We start from the raw sequence: 24,695 nt of genomic DNA on the forward strand, positions 1-24,695 counted from the left end.
GGCAAAACACTGCTGAGCTTTAGCTACATGACACCATCAGAGAGTCCTCCCCCAAATGTTCATTATCATTCTGGTTTCTGGGCAGAGCTGGATGACTTTGGTTTCCCCTCCTCCTCACACTGGATGGTTTTCCCCTCTGGATCAGTGAGGCTGGAGCTGGTCCCTCCTGCCAGCTGATGCCAGCACAGATGATGGCACAAATTCCACAGAAGGAAAAAAATAATAATATCTGGGACCAAAGGACTTGGCAGAGTGGTGGGAGCCACGTTCTCTCCTTCACATGGGAGATTAATAAAGACTTTTTATGGGCTCTCTAAGGCATGGGACAGATAGATGCTTTGCTAGCTAAGAAACTCTGGCTGGCTGCAGATGAAGGGAGGAGACAAGAACACCACTTGAAAAGGCATCAGTTAGAAGGCACTATTTGGGTTAAGTGCAGCTCATCTCCAGCCAAGAGCTCCTGTTTGAGCCAAGCTCTCCCAAAGTGTCCACCTGCTGGGGAACCTTCTTGGCCAATTGTTTGTTGTCATAAAAAAGCCATCAGAAATAACACTAACTCATCATGCTTTCCCAACTACAATGACGCAGTCACAACTCTTCTGGAAAAAAATGTGCCCTTGTTCCTGTGAGATGCTTTCCCCTCCGAGAAGACCTGGGGCTTGGAGGACTCCAGACTCAAATGTACAGCTCTGAACACTGCAGTCCCCTTGGGGAGGGAACATCTCACTTCCTGGTAGTCAGGTGTCTGTACGAAGGAGGCCAAATCCTCTACCTTGGGGTCCTCTGTCTTCCACTACAGCCCACATGAAGACTAATGATGATGGTCCCACCCCTCCACAGCACACAAGAGCATCTTCTCCTTGAAGAGCAATGGCAAGGAAATACCACTGAAACCTCAGCTTCCTCAGCAAGCAAAGCTCAACTGATGATAAAGAAAACAGCAGACCAGGCAAATGTAGGTAGACTGGATTATGGGAGACCAGGGCTTCCCAGGTTCTCCACAGAAGAAGTATAGAGAGGGGTCTGCAGTGAGCTGTTCCAATGAGAAGCAATAATTGAATTTGTTTTCATTTCATTTGAAGGGCCTTTAATTAAAAGCCAAGCCTGTGTGTGCAGGGAGATAAAGCTGAGCACGTGGAGACCAGGGGTAATTTGGGTGCTGAATGCAGTAATTAATTGTCAACGTGGAGGTCAGGAGATGGGCTCTATCTCCCTGCAATCAGCACGCCACGCTGGCCAGCCCAATGGAATGGACTCACAAGCACCAGAAATGCTTAAGTGATTTTTGAAGCCTTAATAGCAATTACAGAGCAGCGTGGAGGTTAATTTGCAGAGTTCATTAATCAGAGAAATAAACACGTCAGCGATCGCCACAGCGAGGGGAAGCAGAGGAGCTGCCTCTGCCATGGAGAAGGGCAACCTTGGTGCCCCTGCTAACCAGGGGGCAGGTGACAGCTTTTGCATCCTCAACCTGGCTTTTCACACCCAAGTACTAGCTGTAAAACCCTTGGCCACTCACCCTGGGGCTCCTGTTAGCCAGAGCTAAGTGTCTGAGGGTGGTTGCCCAGGGAAGCTGTGGCTGCCCCATCCCTGGCAGTGTTGAAGGGCAGGTTGGATGGGGCTCTGAGCAACCTAGGCTGGTGAGAGGTCTCCCTGCCCATGCAGGGGGGTTGGATCTAGATAACCTTTAAGCTCCTTTCCAACTCAAACCATTCAATGATTCTATGATCCCTCAGCTCCACAAGCCATTAACCAGATAACTCAACCCCATTGCTCTCCAGCCGGGAACTCCAGTCCTCCCGGTCATCTTATTATTCTGCAATCTCAGCTCCTCCTGGAATACTATCAGCCAGCCCTGGAGCTACACCTATCACCCTCAAACAGAGAACTTACCCCACAGGAGTCCAAAAAGTCCAAACCTCCTAGGACCATCCTTCCTGAAGCTTGAAAGAAAGAGAAGGAGCTTTAACGCAGCCTTTTCGATGATAAGATAAGCGAGGACACCGAGTGTCTCCCAAGGGACTACACTTAGAAATAAAGAAAAAGGTTTGAATCCTATTAGGTATTAACAAAGTTAACAGACACGGGTCTGGAGGAGCTAGGTGGCCCCTTCCCAGGCTGGCAGCTCCTCTTGTACCTGCTGCTGGGGCACCCATGGGAAGGGAACTGCCAAGGATGCACACAGATGGAAAGGAGTTTCAGGGAGCAGAGCACTAGTAGCTTCCTCTAGGGCTGGTAATTGCTCCCTGGAGAAAAGCTGTACGTTGCAGTGATTTTTATTTTGGTTTTTTTCCCCCTCCTTCCTTCCCTACAGTCTATTTCAAGAACTAGTTTCTGAGGCTTTTTTTTTAAAGACAGGGAAGTATCTGTATAGAAGACCTGTGTGTCCTAGGCCAATGGACAGCCCAGCTCAGGCACAGATAGATGTCTTGGTGATCTTCTCTTTGTCCTCCTGCAATTAGCAGTACCCAATTAGTCCAGCCATTGTCTTGAGTCCTCTGCCACTTCAGGCATAATTATCCTTGGGATCTCCACATGGGAATGAGTTTTACAAAGCTCAGCACACTTCAGCAATCTTTTTTTGTTATGTGCTTCAAAACGTTGAAGAACATCAATGACATTAAGCATGGAAAAGCACTGAGATGGGACAGAATAATCCCACACTGTGGTACAGGCTGGGAAGGGACCAGCTCAGCAAAAGAGCTGCTGAGAAGGACCTGGGAGTTGCAGTGCACCTCAGGGTGAAGAACATGAGTCACCACTATGAAAAAGGCAAAAAAACCCAGCCTAGAACAGCAGAAGCACATCCAGCAGATCCAAGGAAGCCACCATTGCCTTCTAACTGGCCCCAGACAGAAATCAACAACCATCACACAAACGTGTCACTGTGGCCGTGGTCATCTCCTGCCCTTCCTCTGCCCTCTTTCCAGGAGTTGTGTAACATTACCAGCTTCAGGCATCTCCTCCATGCCCATCTCCTCCTCTCCCCCACCTCCACTAAGCTCCAAGCCTGGGGACTCGCTCAGGATCAGCGTTAAGTTTTCTGCCTGCTAGAACTCTGCTTAATTAAACATTTTAATTAAAATCTACAAGACTGATTGCTCCTGTCAGCCTCTGAAGGGAAGGCTAATAAAGTCCCTTTTATCCAGTCCAACAAGCGGCCCAAGGATGTGCTGCTGGGCACCAGTCTTGGGTGGCAGCAGGACAAAGTGCCCAGAAGGAGCCAGGTCCTTTCCTGCAACTAGAAGCCACAACCTGGCATGGACACCAAACCTGGAACCTTGGGAGCTTGGGCATGGAGACAAAGAGGATGGAAACCCCCTGCATCTTTCTTCAACGGATTTAAACCTTTGCAAAGACCTTCAAGAAACTGCTTTCCCACCACAGGTAACCCCTGTTAGCATCAGGGCTGGTGGCACTCCCCAAGCCCACCTCACACCATCTCCATCCATCCCCCCTTTTCCTCCAAACCCCCTTCCCTGCTGCCTCCTCCTGCTCCCTGTCCAAGTGCCAGAGGGGATGCAATGACAAGGAGCATCCTCTTAGTGCTCACCCTGATTGCAAGTGAAGTGTTTGAGCAGGATTTCAAAAGTTTTCTCCCTGGGCCCCCTTTGAGAGCAAACAAAGTGGGGTTTTTTGTTGATGGAGTAAAAAATTCATCAAAATAAAATAAAATCAGGAGCAGAAATGCACACATCTCCATTTGAGTAAGTGGGGAGAGAACACACTCAGAAACTTTTTGATCAGAGTCTCAAACCCTGACAGAGAAAATGTATTCATAATTTATTAAAAAAAAAATATTTATAATTTATTTTTAAATTCACCAGATATTTTTTTTTTTCTTTCTTTCTTTTTCCCTACCTCCCTTTTGACAAACAAGATTTTCTGCAATTCCCAAGAAGGGCAACCAACTGAACAACATTGCTAAAGGCTCCTCTCTGCTTCCAGAGGCTGGGAACATGAAAAGATGCAACACGGGTGGCCAGAAACCCCCCCAGGCTCCATCCACAGGAGCTTTACAGACCCCCCCAAGCTGTGCCTCATCCCACACTCATCCCTGACTCTTCCAGGTGAAAAAAAAACAGCCAGGGCAGAAAGATGCAGCTCTGGAACCCTCCTGCTCTCCCCTTCATCCAAGAAGATTATGAGGTTTACTGCTGCTTCTCCATTATCCTAAATAAAGCAGCCTTTCAAAATTGCTTCAGACATATTACATCATGTATTTTTTACACTTCCAGAGACACTGGTTATAATATCTTTTTAACAACACTGGGCAGAATCTATTTTCTACTTCCACTGAGCTGAAAAATACTGTTTTCTCAAGGAAGAAGAAAAAGGAGGAGGAAAAAAAAAAGCTATTGATTTTGTTTAGGGTCAGAATAAAATATCATTGGAGTGGGTGTTGAAATCCTCAGCCACGAATTATTTCCAAAGTGACAGTTTAGGCTGTGAAGATTTTTCTTGTGAAATAAAACAAAACAAATGAAACATTGTGTTCTTCCTCTATAGGTATACCTTGGAGGTTTCCACCAGCTCCTGCTGGTTCCTGCTGGGTTTATTTAGTGTTTCAATCTTGTTCCCTTCCCATCCCCATCCCTGCTGGAGCTGAGGCACAGCCAGGACCAAGCCCCACTGCCCACCTGGCATCACACCATGTCATGGGGCAGAGGGAAATGCTCCAGGTGGGATCTGGAGGCACCTAAAGTCTCCAAACCACTGGTATAAAGAGAAGTTGCCCCCTTCCAGTTCCCAAGGGATCACGGAATCCCTCTCTTACTTGATTTCTTACACTCCAATCTCCAGCTTGGAGGAAAAAGATGCTGTTGGCTCCCAAGCCTGCCCTTCCATGAGGCAGAGGAGAGGGTAGTACCCAGCACCCACAGTGCAGCAATCCCCCCAGCCCCAACTGCCACCTCTCATGCTGCTTTTGAAGGCAAAATCCCCGTGGGACCCCCTGGCCCTGCAGCTCTCAGCAAGGTTTCACTTCTCCAAAGAGTCAGAAAATTAACTCCCATTTATATGCACAATCCACTTGCCTCTAATCTATCCACCTATCTCTGCTCTTCTGCTGGTACAAGAGATGAGTATTGGCTTTAAATAAAATAATTTCTTTATAAATAAAGAACAGGCAACACTTTTGAAAGGGAAACCAGATGTCTACCTCCCTCTTCTGTGCTTTCTGCTCCTCGGCATTGTGTGAAGGAGATAGAAACACACCAACAGAATGAGGAGAGCAGCAGGTCCCTGCCTTCCCCCTCTCCCTTTTATTTCCTTTATTTAGATTTATGCAAATGCCAAAAGAGGTCACCCATCCATATGCTTTCAATGCCCTTCACCTAACTTTAAAATGCATCATGAGAACACCCTCTGTACCACAGTATAATTCAGTGTCACACAGCAGCAGGAAAGGCAGGTAACAGAAAAGCCAAAATCCTCCCCTGCTGCAGACAGAGACTCTCCCTCCCTGGCAAGCACCCACTTGCACACACACATTGTAGCTCCCATCAGCTCCTTCCCTTCCTCATCACCTTCTGTTCATGGAAGCTGCAGCCTTTTTACCCACACATCTGCTCCTTGGCTCAACATCTGTCCCCTACCAAGCACTCCACACTGCCCATCTGCTGCTTTGGGCAAAGCACCAGGCAGGAGCTGCTCCTGCCACAACCTGTCCTCACGGCTGCCAGAGGGACTGTCCAAACCCTGCCACTGGATTGGGAGCCCTTGCTCTTCACCATCCTTCTGAGCATCAAAGCATGGTGGACTTAGCAACCTCTCAGCTTCACAGAGCCAGCAGCAGGTAGAAATAAGAAAAGTGCTGCAAAAAAAACCAAAACAACCCCACCCTACGGTCTGACCTGGGACTGCCAAACTCATGGTCTCATGGTGCCACCACGTTCCAAGCAGCTCAAGGTGTCCCCAGACACACAGAGGCTGTTGTTCCACCAAAGGATGGTCTGGACCACATTCCTGCTCAGGACCCCACCCATCAACATGGCCACACTTGAGCCACCTGCCAGCCTGATATCCAGCAGCATTTTGGACAGGAAAGACCTGCCCATGACTCCACCTGCCTCGAGAAGGTGCATTTTTAACTCCTGAACCTCCCGGAGCCAACTCTGCACCTGGAGCAGAGCTCCTGGCTGCCAACGCCTGCCTTCAAGATGCCACAGGATTTCTCCACAGCAACTCTTCACGGTTCCTGGCCACTGCTCCCTGGGGAACATGCATGAAGAGTGAACTAATGAGTCTATTAGACTTAATTAAGCTAATGTGAAATTATTTACTTAATCTGGAAAGATCTTAGGATGGGGAGAAATCCCCACGGAAACGAGCGTACAGCTGGCTGGCACGGTCTAGCCAGGAGCTCGTGAGCAACCAGTTGCTGAGCTGCAAAATCCAGCTGGCAAATCCAAGTCCAGGGAGCTGGGGAGGGAAAGTTTTTACAAGTGGTTGGCCCCTCTCATCCTGCAGCACCCACACCTGGGAGCAGCAGCAAGAGCGAAGAGGGAGCACACAAAGAAGAAAAGGCTGCCCAGAGGAAGGGGGATTTTGCCTGCTGGAATTTCCTGCCTTGCTTTCCCCCCTCCTTCATGTAAAAAAAGCTTAATGCTCGCTTTGAATCCTTAATACGACTGAGTTCTTTTTGCCACTTACTTTGTTTTGTCATGCACTACATACAATTACACATCTCTAATCCTCAAATCCTCCCCCGACACCAGCACACGTGCCAAGACTTTCCTTCCTGCAGCATTAAAGGCCTTTGGAGACTGGATCACAGCAGGGAACAACAGGATGCCCTTGTATCCCCCACAGCCACCATGCTCAGGGCCTGGAAAATCCCTGTCCCCGAGGATTGGCACTTGCCCTGCAGGGAGAAGGGGGGTTATCAAGCCCCAGCATCACAGGGATTAAGCCCAGGAGAAGGAGCCAGCCTCCCTCCCTCCAGCCCAGCTGCAAGAAGCTCAGCTCAGCATCTCACAGACAGAAACCACATTTTGCAAATCTCCCGCAGTGAATCAACTCACCAGTCAGGTATTAGCTCAGCAAAAACTGGCAGGCAAATGATCTAATTAATAATCAGCACTATCAGTGGGTTCTGCTTTTCTCAGGCAGCCAAACAGGCGAGAGCTTCTCGGCAGACAGGGGGCACAGCTAACCTGGGAACAAGACGGAGGGATTGCCCCAAGGTCGGACAGAGGCAGCAGTGCCCTGCTCACAAATCACCTCATGAGGCCACCTGCAAGGGGACACCAAAGGCTTGGAAGCCCCTTGTGATACCCAGGCAGGCAGTGGATCCCCAAGGACCAGCAGAGTTGCCTCAGATGGTTTCTCATCCAAAGTTTTTCCGCCAAACGCAGGGGGAGCAGAGCTAAAGGCTACCCCAAAACACAGCCCGTGGCTTGCAGGCTTCTGCCCGTGACCATCAACTCCTCATCCAAGCCCTGGAAGGCACCAAGGTCCTTCTCACACCCAAGGAAGGGCAAGATTTTGCCCAGATGCACAAGGCTCCACCACAGCCTCGGAGCCGCCCCAGACCTCGCTTAGGAAAAGAAGGAGCTAAGAGAGACATCAATTCCCAGAGCTCAGTGCCAAAATCCGACCTTCGCCTTTGAAAGTGTAATTTATTCAAGCTGCTTTATTCTTGCAGAGCCCAGCACAGACAGGGAGATTATGGAGAGGTCACAGCTGGAGCAGGAACAATAATCATAAAAAATAGTTAAGTCGGGAGAGTATCTTGTGCGAGTTCATCATGCAACAGGAGATGCCTGTTTTTTTTGGAGCCGAGGGGTTTAAGAGCAAATAAAGAAAAGCCTCTCACCCCACCACCCTGGACCCTTCTGGACTTGACAGGGTGGACCCTGTACAACTTAAAATAGAGGTGGTATTAAAATCTGGGGGAGGGGTGGGGATGGAGGGGGGGGCTTCACACCCCCGCTGTTTGTGAACCCAATCAAGCATATGGTGAGGAAAGGGTGTATGTATATTAGATTTTAATTAAGCAGTGTTAATTATAATCTATGAGATGTGCTTATTGCTTATCTGATAATTATGAGAAAGCCAATTTGGCTGCTGGCTTGTGACTAATTAAGTGGAATTAGTAATGATAATTATAGATTTAATTTTTGTTTGCCTTTATTGGCCAATGGGGGGAAAGTGGCTTCGAGGGTTGGGTGAGGAAGGGATGGAAAAAGCCATGGGAAAAGGTCACCAAGGCAGGGGTTTGGCCCTAAGGACAAGGACCCATCTAAGATATCCTGGAGAAAGCGGATTTGAGGTGGAAAACAACTATTTGGGGTCAAAAGAGAAAGTTTGGGGGATGCTGCTTGATGCAAACCAACTTCTGCTAAAAGGCTGCAGCTTCGTGGAGAGATTGGGCTGTTTTTTTGCCAGCCCATTGCACAGGCTGCCAGCATCTTGGAAAAATAAACTGGAAATTTGGGCAATTTGGGGAGTTTAGCTTTTCCAGTCGAGAGAGGAAAATTCCCTGGGGAAATTTTTCCTCCCACACCCACCATGACCTCAACTCCTGCTCACAACCCACCAGCAAGAAAAAGGTGATTTTTGAACAATCCTGGGCTTATTTTTTTTTCCCCAGTGTCATTGATAGGCTATAAAATGAATATAAAACACTGCAAAAAACTGCCCAAACTCTGGGAATCTTTTTCAACACGTCCCCAGGTTGCTCCAGCTGCAAGTCTGCTTGAAACAAGCATCTTCCTCCCCCTGCAAGGATGCACAGGCTTCCAAAGTGGCCCAAAAGACTATAAGATAGCAAAGCTTTTGTAAGAGGCAAAGAAGAAAAAAACACAATGAGGGGGGGAATAAATATATGGCAGCTGGATTTTTAAAAAAGGCCCAGAAAAACTCACAGCTGCCCAGCACCACGTGCAGCTATGCAAGCTAAGCTAATGCTAATTAAACCTCCTGCTGCAGGGGTGAAGAGCAATTTCTCACTAGGCCCAGTGCCTGGGATGATCCTGGGAAAAGCCATGGTTGAAACATGGAGATGTTCACTTCCCAGGGAAAAAAAAAACCCAGCTGGGGATGCTCTGTCTGGCTCCCTCCCACAAACTATGCCAGGCTAAATAATACATGACAACCTTGGGTCTAAATCGCAGGGGAGACAATGCAGGCTGAATGCATCAAGGAAACAGCCCCCGTGCAGCCTGGCTCATTTGCAAGACCCTTGCCAAGCTCCAGGGAAAGCACCTGACCTGACTGCAAAGTTGCTTTTGGCATCCAGAGCCAGGGCACTCTCCTGGGAAGCTGCCTCAGGAAGCAGCTGCAGGGCCAACACACTCCTCTTCACACAGGACAAGTCCTGAGCAAAATGGACACTTCAGCCAGCTATGGCACAGCTAAATTTGATCCCCAGCACCCTGAGGAACTCAAGAGAGCATGAGGACATTAGCAAGATCTCCTGTGTCACATCAGAAAGCCCTCATGGCAGAGGCAGGGATGCAGCCCTGCCAGGAGCCTGTCCTCATGCCTCCCAAGGAAGAGGCTGGTAGGGAGGTGGTGCTGCTGGAAGAAGCAGCCGTGAGACAAAACCCAAGTCCTGGCCACTTGTGAGCAGTAAAGATGATTTGGCAGACAGGCTATTGCACTGAGCTCTGGTGGCTGGTTAGTAGGAGCAGCACAGGACTAAGTGACAGCAAACTCATGATTTCTTTTCCCTTTTTTCATTTCAACAGCGACACAAAAACAGGCCTGTTGAGACGGGGAAGAATTCCCTGTGACTCACGCAGTTCTCAGACACACACAAAAAAATAGCCAGCATCAGCCTGAAGGGACCAAAATTCATGCCTGGATGGACAAAATTTGACTTCATTCCTAACGATGCTCGGGGCTTGTGCAGCCACATGAACCCCTACAAACTCCCTCTGGGGTTTTCACCTGGAGCTGTGATCCAGCAGCACGTCAGGATCCACCATAACAGAGCACCACCTTGAAGTGCATTTGCTGAATCATTCATTCAGGCCCCTGTACTTAATTTCTCCATGAAACATTAAATAGCTCTGCTTCCTATCCTAAAGAGCTGGGGGATTCACTGGGAGGAGAGTGCAGGCACCTTCAGCTCTGACCTCGTGCTCAGCTCTGCAAGGAAATCGTTGGTTTGGATTTCCCTGGGGAGCACCAAGGCAAGAGAGGTCAGCAACCAGCCCTGGAGAGATAAATAACAGTTAAGAGATGACCCAGCTCCACTCTGGGACCTCTTGCTGAACACTTCTACCCATGGCTGTCAAAGGATGAATTGCTGGGCACTCACCTACCCCCTGTAAGGAGGAGGAATGGGGTTTTAAGAGAATAATGCTTCAAGTACTGGGTGTGCTGTTGGATAAGAAAAGGACCAGGCAGAAGCCAGAAGCTGCTAAAAGCTCCAGCTTGTAATTTCATTGCACCTTCTCTACTCAATAAATGGGCTTCAGTCAGAGCATCTCTCCCAGCCAACCCAAAAAGGACCTGAAGGGTGAGTTGATTGCATTGATCTCAGATGCATTTCCAGGCAGGGAAAGCAGCCCAGTCCCTCCCTGCTCCCACCCAAAGTGCTCCCCTCACTTATTATGGGAATGTCGCCAGTGAGTCCCAGGCCAGGGAATGGGACACTAGGGGGAATCCGTGGCTCTCTGAGTGCTGGGAACATGAAGAGAGAAGGCAGAGCAGGGGGAGATGGCAGTGGCCCAGCTCAGCCTTTTCTCCACCACAGCTGCTGCCAGGCACTCACTCCTGCTACGAGTTCTGACAGTCCTGTGGGATCCTTCTCACAGGGTTGTCATTGAGTCTTACCAGAATGGCATGTCAGGGACAACCTGCCTTTGTGCAGCTCCTGCCTGCCCCTGCTCAGCCCTGCCACCCACTCCCTTCCACCCCTTTATACCCCTGTATATTATATTACCTGTGTATCCTTCTGTTTCTCCCCAAGCAAGAAACTTGCTCTGCATCCTACTTAGATCACTACACACAACTCTCAGGCACCCAGCCCCTGTGCCAAACCACCTCCTTTGCTGCTCCCAGGGTCCCTGCCACTGCAGGATCTCCTGCTGTACCCATCCCCATCCCTAAAACCCTACCAAAGGGTCAGGGCAGGATGTAAATTGCAGTGGGAAAAGCTACCAGACCCTGTAGAAAACAGAGACTTGTCCTGGTGTGGTCAGCCCCGCCACAGGGATGTGCTGGCCACAGACACTGCTGCCACCACCTAGCCTGCACCTGAAGCAATGAGCCTGAGCCCAAACTTGGCATCAAACCCCACCACGGGAGCAAAAGGCTGAGGAGAAGGTCTGTGCCCAGCTGTCATGCCCTTCACCTCCAGCCTCTCAGCCACCCCCTCACCCCGGGGAGGGCACACGTGTCCAGGCAGTGGGAAGGGAAGGGGACATTCTGATCAGTGCCGGTCTCTGCTTGCTTTGGCAGCCTTCCAGCAGCACCAGGGGGGACAGGGTCAAGGTACCTGGCTCTGGCTTTGCTGCCTGACCCTGAGGAAATCCCCTCCCAAGGCAGCAGCTCCTTCAAGTGAGCCACCTCTGGCTCTCCCTGCAAGAGGCTGAGCCCTGCCTTGCTGTGGTGTCTTCGAAGGAGAAGGCTATCAGCTCAAAACAGCCCAGACCTTTAGCTCAAATCCATTAATCCTCTTTATTAAACCCAGGTCACCTCTGAGTCCTGGCAAATTAACCAGCATCTCCCCACTGCAAGTACATCAAGAGGAAAGGCACTGTACAGCGCCTGTAATTTTCATGGACCAGGGCTCTGGGGTCAGAGGGCTTCCCAGGCTCCATTCTCTGCCCGTGTCAATTTAAAAAGGAACATCAACTTGCTCTTGTATAAATTACAAGAGAAGCAGCACAGAGGCCCAGGGAGGTCACAGGGAGCTCTGCTGGCTGCAGCCATGCCAGCAGCTCCTCTCCTGGGAGCAGAGGAAGGTGAGAACACAAGCATCAAGTCCCTCAGGGAGGGACAAACAGGGTTGGGGGCATCTTCTGAGCACACCCTCCAAAGAGCTGGGGAGCCAGGGTGCTGCACTTGGCATCCTCCAAGGCTGCCTTGGCCCCCTGCCTTCTCACTGCTTCTCATAAATGGCACATCCCCAGTGCCAGCCCAGCTGGGGAGCGAGAGAAAGAGAGACTGGAAGGGCTCTGCTCCAGCTCAGAAGTGGGTGGAAAATTGTTCCCTTGTTGCCTGAAATTTCACCATTTGAAACATCTCCCCCTTCCTGCGCTGTCCTGTTGGAGCCACTCTACTCTGAGTGCTCACCAAGCCAGCAGCAAAGTGAGAGCAGCTCTAATTCTGAAGAGCCAAGGACATTTAAACTGGGTTGGGAAAGACCTGGGGCCAAATCGCTTATGAACACTATTTATACACCCAGTAGAAGAGCTCCAAAAGAAAAAGCCAACCCAGGCTGACCTGGGGAAGAGGGACTGTGTGGGCTGAGGGATAAGGGTAGAGCAGGGACTGGAGGTCCCTCGTGGGATGGGTCTCCTCCTGCTCCTAGAATCCTCAAGACAAGGAAACTTCCCAGAGCTAAGCAAAGAGTGTTCATATATTCCACGAGTGAAGAAACAGACATTTTTTAAGGGGAAAAAAGAACGTGGGAGAATTTCCAAGGGGCTCTGTAAGAGCTCTAAGCAGCACAACTATTCCCCCAAGAAGACCCCACACCACAGCACTTCCCAACACACTCTCCAGCCACAGCTTTACCACAGGGCTATAAATCCACCAGCTTTGGGTGAAGCTGCTCCAGGTTTACACCCACTTGAGCCAGCAGAGACTGAGCTGGGGAATCATGATCCAAACACCAGGATGCTCAACCTTTACTGAGTCTGACAGCACTGGGGTTTTTCTGCCTGGACCTGAGGTGGGATTAATACACAGTATCTTAAATCTCCGTGCCCTCAGCTTGCATTGCAGCTTTAGGTTTTTTATTAAAAAAAACCCACATCATTTCTTGCTGTATTTAATCACTGCAAGGTCATTTCAGTGACAGTTGTCAGCATCCTAGCCAAGGAACCAGGGGAGAAGAGCCCTGTCCCGCTGACCAGATGAAAGGAGGAGATGCTGGGCTTCATTTCCTTGTTTTCAATTGTGAGGTGCCCACCTCGGTGTGCAGATTAAGGTGTGGGTGGGCCAGTGGCAGCCCCCCGTGGGCTGAGATGGGAAGTTGCTGCTCACTCTGCTCATCAGGAACCCCGAGGAGAGAAATTGCATAGTTCTCCCTCTGGCCCTCTGCCTACCTCCAACCAATTTCTGCTCCTTTTAATTCAATTCAGCTCCTCCTGACCTTGGCTGGCTGGAGTTGCAGAGTTTCTCTCAACAGATAGCACCAATTACAGAGGTGTGAAAATGGAAGGCTTTCAATTCGGAGAACAAACCCAAGAAACTGGGACTTTATTGAACTGAGAAACGGGGGGTGGGAAAGGGGAAGCAGATGGGGGCACGGGCTGGGAAATATTGCCTGGTTAGAGCCAGGCAGGAGGGCTCTGGCAGGGTGGCTTTGCTGACTGCCTCAGCAGAGAGAGCAACACGCAGACAACCCTTCTTAAAACTGCCTTCCTACTACTGCACAGCACAACCTCTGATGATCAGAGAGTCCCCAGACAAAAGCAGGGGATGTTCAGCTCCTGGGAAGGAGACAGAGACAAGCAGCTCCCCGGGCTGAGCTCACTGAAGCTCTCTGCTCAACTTGCCCCTGCTCTAAAAAGAATTAGAAATAAAGCAAGAAGTCCCTGATGTCTGGGAAGGAAAACGTCGCACGGGAAAAGGGGTTACTCTCAAAAGCAAAGCAGTGCCACCAAGTCCACCATCAGCTCTGGATACTTCCAGGTATTTCTGGATATGTCCACGTATTTCTGGATATGTCCAGGTATTTCACGGGCTGGAAGGATGCAGAAGTGCCTCCATAAGACCTGAAAGCTTTCCTCTCCAGTCCTGTCTCCACCCAGCTGGTCAGACCTTCTCCATCAGCTCAACACCCAACCAACACCAGAGCCTCCCTTTGATCCAGACGTGACAGTTTTCCAATGAGGACAACCTCACCCAGCAAAAAGCTCTGACTTCCAGGCCAATCCACAAAGAGCAAGCAGGTCCTCCCTGCCTGGATTTTTGACGGGCTGGCACATCTGAGAAGACTCAGAATCACCTTTCAGAGCCTTCCTCCCAAGCCTTGGAGACAGAGGGCAATCGAAATGAAGCACGGGCTCATTTTGGCCTCTCAAGAGTTACCACAAGTCTGGAGGACTCTCAGCAGCTCAGAGGTGCATGGTTTTAAAGGCAGAGCACAGCACCTCCTCCATCTCCAGCCAGGCTGCGACCGCTGCTCCCCCCGACGCCTGCCCATAAATCCTCCAACCCAGTAAACACTGGAATTACAGCTCCCCACCATTGCTTAGCTGCTTCTGACACTAATTGCTCTGCTGAGCGTGTGCAACTGGCAACACCTTATTAAAAGTGAAATATATTACACTGTCCACTTATTGCTACTTTATAAAGATGAAGCATCCCGAGGATACGGAGCAGCTGGCAAAGGCATCGGAGCCACAAAACCTGCTGCCCATTGCATTGCAAAGAGCATTTCAATTTGGAGCCCTGGGAAAGGGGGACCTCAAGGATTTCCTCCCTGCTCACCTCCTGATTTCACCTCAGAAACCATCATCCTCCTGGTAATCCTGACGTTGTGTTTACCCACCTCCAGACATCGCCACCTGGAGCCCAGGGACACCTGTGCCAGGCATCATCACTCTCAGGGTCCAAGCCCAAAAGCCCCCTGATGCTCCAGCTTCCAGCTCAGAACGGGGATTTTAGGACTCAGCCTCCCAGGCTGTGTTTCTCAAAGGAGGGAGCTGAAACTCCCTGTTTCACAAGGGAAAACGTGCAGAAACCTCCACTTCAGATTTGGAGCTACAGTGAGGACACGTCTTCCAACACGTGTCTCTGCACATGCCTCAGGCAAGTCATTTTCCCTCTTTATTCCTTGGCTCCCCTCTCTGCAAAAACAGGCACAATGAAATTTCTCTTCTCCGTGAAGTATTTTCAGACCTACTGGAAATAACCACCACACAAGAGCAAGACCTGATCCTCCAGAGCTTCAGGAATAAATGTTTCAACCCAGTCCCTCAGGCATCATCTCACCTGGCTATGTGGGGAGAATTTTTGTTTTTATTTTGGATTGCTAGGCTATTTCTGGTTGGGAACATGACAGGCAGCAGAAGACAGGAGGAAGGCAGGCATGGGGCATGCCATCAAAGGCACTTCTGCAGCTGAAAGAGAGATGGTGTGCAAGGAGGGCAGAGAAAGCCACTCACGTGGGGAACAAACCACCTTCTGGGGACTCATTTTGGGTAAAAAGGAGATATTCCACATGTACATCACAGAATTCTGTACATCTACATCCCTTCTGTACTGTGGAGAGTACAGGTGCTCTTATCTATCACTTATTGGTCATCGACCGTATGGCAGAGACAACAGACCCTCCTCCCCTCAGCCCCCAGGACCACAGGGCACAAAACACATCCTGCATCAAGCTTTGATTCCTGGAGGAGGTGGCACATCCTCAGCAACTGATCTGAAATATCCAGAGTCTTTGGTTGAACAAGTTCAAACCCCAGCAGATCAATACCCCCTCACTCCTGAGGTATCAGCAGGTAATTGGGCAGCACGCAGTGAAGAGCAACCTAGCTTGCTCAGAAGCTGCAAACTTTAATCTTCATCCATTTCTGGTAAGTAGAATGGAGAGGGAGGAACAGATCAAAGGAGGACAGATCAAATTCAGCTGCATTTGGACCCAGATTGAAGAAAAAAGGACTCATTCTTAAGCAAAACAGCTCGAGCTTCTAACATCTTGAGAGGACTCAAGTACAACACAACACAGAGAAGATGCTGTCTCTCCAGCTCAGCCACCTGAAGCCCCATCACCACCTCCCTTGAGGTTTTAGGCTGCTCCTGACACCCTGACTTTGCACCAGAGCCCTCTCCAACTTCACACTGCAGTGCTGGACCACTTCAACCTCTGCAAATGCCTATGTCCACTTCCAGCTCATGGACCTCCTACCCCTCCATTTCCAACCCCATGGCATTTCAGCAAAGGGGAGGGACTCACAAGTGCCCACATGGCTTTGTCCCATGGCACCAACCCTGCCACCAGCTCTGGTGAGGGCCAGGAGATGCTGGTCCAGGTTTTACAGGCTGGAAGCTGGAGGTTGCCACCCCAGCCACGGAAAGGAGAGGTAGCAAGGTAGATAGATGGACAAGAGGGAGACAGAAAAGCACCACAGGCAGCAGAATGACCTATTTGACAAATTTCCCTGCTGATCAACACTAACTTTGCTCAGAGGTTTTGACAACTGATTAATTACAAGGAGTTGGCTCCTCTCAAAAGGTTGAGTTTCCGGCAGCCCTGGCAGCGTTTGGCGGCCGAGCCCGCTCCCCTGGTGCCAGCAGAGGAGGGGACAGTGGCTTTGCCAAACATCCCTGCCCATCCCTGGGAGGCAGGAGATAAGGAGGGTGAGGGACAGCAGGGGACAGAGCCCCTTTGTCTGCAGAGCCTTTTGTCACGGGCAGATAGGAGGCGGCTGCCTCGCGCTGACATTTCGGTGACCACATTAAAATGCGCCGCCATGGAGACGAAATGTCATTAGCCTCATTAGAAGTGATCGTATTAAAATCAACAACAACAACCAAAAAAAAAAAAATAAAGTGGAAATCAGCCAACACCATTAAATAAAATAAAGGAACTGGCAGATCTGGCAGGGACCGTGCAGCCGATGGCAATTGTCTGGGCCACTGAGCTGGGAAGGGGCACGGCAGGAGCAGCCAAGGTCTCTGCTGCCACCCAGGAACCTGTCAAGTCAGCTTTGCTTGTGATGTGGCCCCAAAAAACGTAGCTGGCTCTTTGGGATAAGTCATGAGGATCTTTCAGGCTTCATTTCCAGACAGTTTCAGGATGGTCTGCACAGGCTGGCCTCAAGGACCTTCATGCCCGTGTCCCCTGGGGCTGGTGCTGCCCCACAAGTGCTGCTCTATGGGCGATGGGGGCTGTTCAGCAGCATCCAGGTTTCTCTCAGATGCTTCTCATTTGATTACTGGCCAACACCAACTGCATTTCCCTGATGTGCTGTGACAGGCCCACCACACAAAGTGCAAGGCTTGGAGAAAGAGGTGCTGGTTTGTCCTTGGAAAGGGAGGAATTTTTCCTCTAACCCCTCTTGCTATGCAAACGCCATTTCCTTGGGGGTGGGAGAAGTCATCAGAAGGCCCCTGCAAGATCCTGCTTATGACAGAGCAGATCTGAAAGCCCAGAGATCTCCTTCCCCCTCCTTCCCTTCTGTCAAAAATTATCATCATCATTTTCCAGCTTGCTGAACAATCAAAGTGTGGCCTATATTTGCTGGAGCTCCTTCCACACACCACATGCATAGCAAGAAGTCCAGGAAACAAAAGCCAGAAGTAAGTAGCTGGATGAGATGAGGTGATGGGCTGGCAGGTAGACAGCAGAGGCTCCCTCCCCTATCTCACCAGTTTGGAGCTGCTTTCAGAGCCTGAAGCTCCTTTGAAGATCTCTTCTTCCACGCTCTGCAAGGAGCATAGGGATGAAATGTGCATGGGCAACTGGGTTTGCGGAAATGACAACGGTTCTGCTGCACCAGGAGGAAGTCCAAGCCCTCCTGATGCCAGTTCAGCTGGTCCTCACATGGCTGAGGAGCTGTGGGGAGCTCACCATGAGGTCAGCCACAAAGGACAAGGCCACATCAAGCAAGGTAACCCCGGCATGTCTCCTGGGAAGCTCATCTCTGCATAAAACCCCTCTGGTGCACCAGCTCTTCTCAACACAAGGCACGTCCCCCATGATTTTTGCTCTCTGGACTCTCTGAGCCAACAAGGTCCAGTCCCAGCATCCCATCCTGAGGCTTGGAGCTTCCAGGGAGGTTTGCCAGGCTACTCCTTCCCCATGGTTTGCAGCCCACATCAGCCTCCAGAGCTGTCAATCCAGCACTTTTCACTAGCGCTGAACTCACAGAAAAGTCTATCTAAAAATAACTCTTCTTTTCCCCCCTTCCTGCCTCATCTCACACATGTTTCGTGTGCAAGTGACTCTGCCGCACAGGCAACGGGTCCCTCTTCCCCAAAACAGCTTCTCCCAAGAAGGCTGCTCTTGACACTGACATACCCTTCCTTGCTGCTCAAGGCGGACGTGTCCATCTGGAAAATTCAGCCCATGGAGACAGAGCCAGGACAAGAGATCCATGAGAAGCAGCAGGTCCCCCTTTCAGAAAGCCCCTGAAACCCCAGTCCCTGTTTACTGTGATTGTGCAACCACTCTCTGCTTCAGGTGATCTTGAAAAGACACCTCGTCTGCAAAACACTCTTCCCTGGCTTGGCCAGGAGAAGTCCATCACCTCCACCGACTCAGACCACTGCCCTCTACCACCTCATGCTCTCTGGCTACAGATTAGGGACTAGAGGGAGAGCTCATCAGTCCTAAGGTCCCACTCAGCTGGACCCCACAGTCATAGAATCATAGAATGATTTGGAAGGGACCTTCAAGATCATCTAGATCCACCCCCCTGCATGGGCAGGGACACCTCCCACCAGCCCAGGTTGCTCCAAGCCCCATCCAACCTGCCCTTCAACACTGCCAGGGATGGGGCAGCCACATCTTCCCTGGGCAGCCTGGGCCGGGGTCTCAGCACTCTCATAGTGAATAATTTTTGCCTAAAGTCTAATTGAAATCTCTCCTCTTCCAGTTTTAATCCATTAAATCTAATCCAATACTCAAGCTGCCCTCAGCTGACAGGGGCAATGCATCCCCTGCCATTCCTACCTCTCTAGACCTCACAAGCCACCTTTCTTGGTCACCCTTTGAGGGTGACAATGCAGTCCCAGAGCTTTTGAGAAGCAGGCAGGAGAGTGTTCCTTTCCTCTAGGCATGAAACAGAGAGGAGTTCCCTGGAAAAACCCACCCACTGAGCAGCAAGTGTCAAAGCCACCTCTGTATGTGCTGCTGCTGCACTGGTAATTAGAAGCACCACGACTTTGTCAGGGAAAGGGAGAGATGACTGGAAGGCAAGGAGGTTTGCAGCAGAGCTGTTATTATTTTTTAAGTTTAAAGGAGAAGTGTGACAGCTGAGATCAGTCCCCATCCTACACTCACCAACAGCCAAAAACATCTCAGGGGGTACTCAGGAGTTAAGAAGGGACAGGGACCTGTGTCCAGCTTTGTGGGGGAGGGCAGAAGGACAGGGCTGCAAAGCCCAGGCTGATCACAGGGTCAGGAAAAGAAGTTTTTCTCCATCCCAGCCTGTCAGCAGCAACAGGACCCTTCTGGGTACCCTGCAAATGAGCTGGGGTCAATCACAGCTCCCTGGCAACCACCTCCCCTGCCCCTCACCCAGTGACTGTAGCTCCCAAACAAGCAGGGTGCAAACTTCATATTGCACATTCAAGTGTAAAACAGGAACGTGGCTGTTTATGCAGCTCAGAATTTGCCATAACCAAATATTCAAGCCGTTGGGGAAGATTTTCAAAGGCACCAGTTAAGGCATCCAGCTCCCACCAGAGCCTTTGAAACATTTCTCCTTTTTCAGGTTTTTGGGGTGTTTTGGGTTTTTTTGCAGGGATTTGCACCAGCAAGAGCTCCTCCACCCAGTCGTCTGTAACTAGGGAAGGCACAAAGGAGATGCTGTCAAAGAGAAGCTGCTGGAAAACACAAAGCAAGGTTCAACACTTTGGGGCATCCTGGAAAGCAGCCACAGCCCAAAAACCCTCAGACCCCAGAGGAAATTGCTCTAAAAACTTGTGCCCCGGGGCTTTGCAGGGAGCAGAAGCTGCTTGTGCCTGTTCTGCCCTCACGCTCCCTCCCCACTTCATTTGGAAACATCAGCAAGGGCTGCTCCTCCCCAGCAGAAACAAAACATCCTCCAAAAGGCCCATGCCAGCTTTTCCCTTGTCCTGGGAGCCAGGGGATGGAGGAGTCAACCTCCAACAGGGAATCTACAGCCCAAGCCTCGGGCAGAGGATGATCTGGCAGTGTTTTTGGGCTGAGAAGTGCTGCTCCATCCTGCTGTGACCCCTCCATCCTGCTGGGACATCTTCCCCAGCATCTCCAAGCGATGCAGGATTGATGGCTGCAGTGGCCTATCCACTGCTCTCCCCAGTCTTCAGGAAAGCACAGAAAATCCCTTTAAGTCCCTTCTCACTCATATTGAAATGACACTAAAGCGGAACTAATGTGCTCCAGGTACTTATTCTCCAGCTTAGTTGCAGGGACCTGCAGCCCTTTGCCAGCCCCGCGTCCCTCGCCGGGGAGAAGTGACAGCCATGTCACAGGAAAAGCACCTCCCCAGAGCAGGCTCTGCACTAGGAAGAGATGGAAAGAGGGATTTTAAATCCTGGATTGATGACAGCCACCAAAGATATGCCACCCAAGCCAGGCTGAGGCAGGGGAGGGAAGAGGAGGCTCAACCGGCGCCTTGCGGGGGGGACACAGAAAGCAGGTCCTGGGGGTGAGGAGTGACTGCAGAGCTCTGAGGACTCTCTAAGCTCTGCAAGTTTCATCCTGACCCCACTGCCCAGGAGCTGTGAAAAACAGGATCATCTGTCTCACCCTGCGCTGCCAGATTTCTGACCTCTGAGAGGAGGCACTGCCATGACAAGCCCTTTGGGCAAGGCAGCACGTGCAGCAACAGAAATGCCTGAAGAAGCTGATGGGTGTTGGGTTTTGCCACCTGTAAAGCCCTGAAGTCACACCAGAACTGCAGACTCCCCAGAGATACCCTCCCCTCTGCCTCAAATTCATCCTCCAGTGCACCACAGCCCACCTGCCTACGTCTCAAAACAACAGCACTCAAAATGTCCAGCAGTTAAAAGCATTTGCCAATGGCTTGACAATTAAATTACCCACTGCCACCTCCCCATCCTGCAGCTCTGGGCACGTTTCAAACCCTCAGCATCCTCCTCATCCAACTCAGCCCACACCAGAGCAGCTGCTGTCCAGGAACCCACTTCACCCAAGGCACCAGATGACAGCAGCATTAAGCCTGTGAAATTATTTTGGATGGAAACTTGTCTAACAAAGAAATAAAAAGCTGCAGACTAAGATGCTATCTATGACCAGAGGGGTCAAGGTTTCATTATTGCATTAACCTTTCGTGTCTTTAGATTCCACAGGAGTAAATTAGTAATGAGAGGACATGAGCCCTGATGGGAAAAAAAAAAAAAGCATCTTTCCTAACAAAAGTAGGAGGGGGAAATGCAGGGAGAGGTGGGAGCAAGAGAAAGAGGGAAAAACTGGCAAATAAGCTCTTACAGCTAATAATAACTTTGTGATGCTATTTTCTGCAGGAGCCTTCAAGTTGTGATGTTTCCCTTCACTCTAATTACACCTTCTAAAAGCAGGTTCCCTTCTCACTTGAACCACCCCCTGTGAAACTCCCGCAGGATTTGGATAAAAATGGAGAGGGAAAGAGTTGACACTTCACAACCAGCCTCTGCATGTCCCAGGGGAGCATCACCTGCATAAAAACATGTGGGATTCCACTTAGAAAGAATAAACAGCCCCCCCCAAAAAACCCAACACTCCAGGAAGGTGCAGGGTCGGCAGGGACCACTCAGCTTCCCTCTGCACCAGCTGCCATCCAGGGAGGTTTTGCCAACACGACTTGTGTTGCAGCCCGTGGCAGTGATGCCACGACTGATATCCCTGCTGAGCCCAGGGAGGGAAAACATCCAACCTCTGCAAGCCATGCAAAAATAAATAAAAGGAAGGAGATGTGCAAACCCTGTGCCCAGAGACATCAAGTGGTCAGTGTGGGGGCAGGAAGGCAAAGCACCAAAGAAGCCAGCCCAGAACTCTGGAATATTTCCCTTCCTCTGTTGCAGGCAGCAGTTTTTTTCAGCTCAATGGATGAACAGCTGAGCCCAAGCAGGCAAAGTCCTGGGCTGGTTTGGCTCAGGGGACACTCAGAGCCCAAGCAGATATTGCTGCTTAGTAGAAATAAGAAGGGGAAGCTACAACTGTGTAAGGGTGGATGGAGAAACCTCTCTCGAGTTTCTGGGAGCTGAAATGCACAGGCCTTTTACTTCCCTGGCACACACAGATGGCAGAGCTGGCCCAGGCCTTGGGCCAAACAACCACATCCCAAGGAACCTGCAGCAGGGCACCAGCAAACTGTGAATGCTCCGTGCCAGCTCCTACAGTTAAAGGACACCTTGATGACAGCCCATCAAGTGTCACACGTCATCCCATCTGACCTGGATGACTGCCTTGCTTCCATTTCTTTGCAATATCTTGCTCAAGATAGTATTTTCAATTAAAAAAAGAAAAAAAGAACAACCCTTGCACTCAGCAAAGTCGGGCAGCTCAGCCGGCCACGTCATCCTTCTCGTGCTCAGGTGCTGAACTGTTGGTGCACCATTTTGGTTGGAGGCACTGCTGAAGAGCTGGAGGGACCTTCACCATCATCATCATCATCAGAGGACCTTCACAAGTGGTCCTCAACCAGCCCACGGGTGCCCCAGGGGATGGTGCTGGCCCCCCAGGGCTGAGGCACACCACCCCCCTCTGCAGCCCCACAGGGTGCCCAGCCCCACGCCAGGGGCTCTGGGAGCTACTGACCCTTCGGGCTGCAGGCACTGCTGAGGTGGGGATGGTCCCACAGCACAAGTCCCTGCAAGCTGGTTTTGGTCCCCTGGTGTTGATCACAGCTGTGGCAAGAGCTGTTCTCCAGCTGTGACACACAGCTCACCTCTGCCTCCCCAGCCTCAGCCTCTTCCCACACACGCCAGCCCTGCGCGGCAAAGCGCTGTAACTAAACCAAGGAAAGCTGCTGAAATTACAGCCCTGCCTCTTCCCTGCCCTCCTGGGGCCAACATAATTCCCACTGACAGTCACGAAAAACACATGTTGGGTTAAAATCAGACCCGGAGCCTCGGCACCCAGCCCCCAGCTGCTTGCACAGGGACTGTCATCCTTCCAGCTGCTAGAAGTGCACAACGTCGTCGGAAAAAATGCCACTGACTTCTTCCCCCCCTGGCACCCAGCCCTGCTGCCTGCCCCCATTGCTCCCTCCCCACGGATGCAGCAGGGGGCTGAGCTCACTACCCCCCCACACACACACACCAAGCATCATTGGATCCAAACCCCAGCATCTCCCCCAGGGCAAGCCACAGGGATGAAGCCAACCCCGCGTTCCAGGAGCCACCGGCTCCCTTTGGAGATCACGGCACCTTCGTCGCAGCCCCACATGGACCCCCTGGGTTCATTGTCACTTTGCAAAAGGGAGCAAGGGGCGAGCACCCGAGTTTGCCTGGCAGCAAACAGGGAAGCAGGAACGAGGAGGAACACAGGGAATAACGTGACAGCTCGGGAGAGAGGGAGGGCACAGGAGGTGCCCAACTTTCCCGGGGAGAAAAGCTCCGAGCCCCCCAGCTGCCCAGCCTGGGGGGGGCTACCATGCAATCCTGGCCACCCCCCCTGCACAGGTGCCAGCATTTCTGGGGTACACGGGGCTCAGTGTACACCCGGGGGAGGACACACCATCCCTGCTGCAGGGGGTGGGCACAGCTCTCTGACCCCCCCATCACTGAGAGCACTTGGCAATCCCTGCTGCAGAGCGACTCGCTGCTGCGCCCCTGCCCAACCTGCATCAACTCCAGGTCCCCCACACAAGCCAAAGCCTTCCCTCCCCCTGGAGAGAAATAAATAATAATAAAAAAGCTTTTTCTGCACTACCTGGGATGAAGAGCAGGGCAGTTGTGGCCGTGAAGACGATCCAGCAGGCAGGATGGTTCATCTTGGAGCTGCCGTAGACCAGCAGCTGATTTGCTTGCTGCCGCCGCTCTCGTCTGCGCTGAATTCTGAGCAGGTTTAAATCCAATGTTTGCAGAGGGAGGGAGACTGAGTTAGTGAGCTAGAGAGAGAGAGAGAGAGAAAGAGAGAGAGGGAGCAGGCAGTCAGTGTCTCTGATTTTTCCTTGCACACGCACGCACACACAAGTAGCAGAAGGAGCGCCAGGCTGGGTGCGTGCACCCGAGGAGCAGACCTCCTACGAGGCACCCATTGGCTCAGGATTCTGACTGACACACACACACACACACACTTGGCTCCTCTGCGGGTCTCACGCCGCAACCAGGGATTCAAACGCCGGCACCGACCCCTCGAGCATCCCCCCTCCTCCCCCGAGCATCCCCCCTCCTCCCCCGAGCATCCCTGCCAGCGCTACCCGGGCTGGAGGGACCAGCCCGTCCCACGGACCAGCACCGTCCCACCGGCTCCTCGTGCACCAGCTGCCTGCGAAGGGGCTCGGAGATTCTTCACCCCCAAGCTGGAGGTGGCCAGTGGGGCTTCAGCCCCTTGGCTGGTCCTTGCCCCCCCCCCCAACCCTGCGGGCTCTCCCCAGGAAGCCACTGGCGGCTCTGGCTGCTGCAAAGAGAGGCAAACCCACGAGAAACCTGAGATTTTTAGCACGAGTGGGTGTTTTTCACATGAAAATCTCTGAATCTGAGATGCAATGTTGCTTGGGCATCCCCATTTTTGGTCCCTTCAGCAGGCTCACAGAGCACCCCAACAGGCTGCTGAGCCCCCCTACCCAATACCATCCCATTCCCACTGAGGCCAGGGAGTGTTTCCTCAGGCTCTCTAATATAACCCACTCCTTCCAGGATGCCACAAGTTCCCTCCCTCCAATCTCTGCTTTCCCCCAAATCCC

The 24,695-nt window shown here is 51.3% G+C and overlaps 1 protein-coding gene across 1 annotated transcript in view; it reads right to left on the bottom strand.

Moving 5' to 3' along the window:
* The window catches only part of LOC127393369 (opioid-binding protein/cell adhesion molecule homolog), a 292,393-nt gene extending 268,402 nt beyond the window's left edge, over window positions 1-23,991 (bottom strand). The window contains exon 1 of the mRNA XM_051638365.1: window positions 23,720-23,991. Within this exon, the coding sequence (XP_051494325.1) occupies window positions 23,720-23,780 (61 nt within the window). The 5' untranslated portion in view covers window positions 23,781-23,991. The remainder of the gene's footprint in view (window positions 1-23,719) is intronic.
* Between the last annotated feature and the right edge of the window lie 704 nt (window positions 23,992-24,695).

The sequence above is a fragment of the Apus apus genome, chromosome 22, assembly GCF_020740795.1.
Source record: "Apus apus isolate bApuApu2 chromosome 22, bApuApu2.pri.cur, whole genome shotgun sequence".
In the NCBI taxonomy this organism is placed as follows: domain Eukaryota; kingdom Metazoa; phylum Chordata; class Aves; order Apodiformes; family Apodidae; genus Apus; species Apus apus.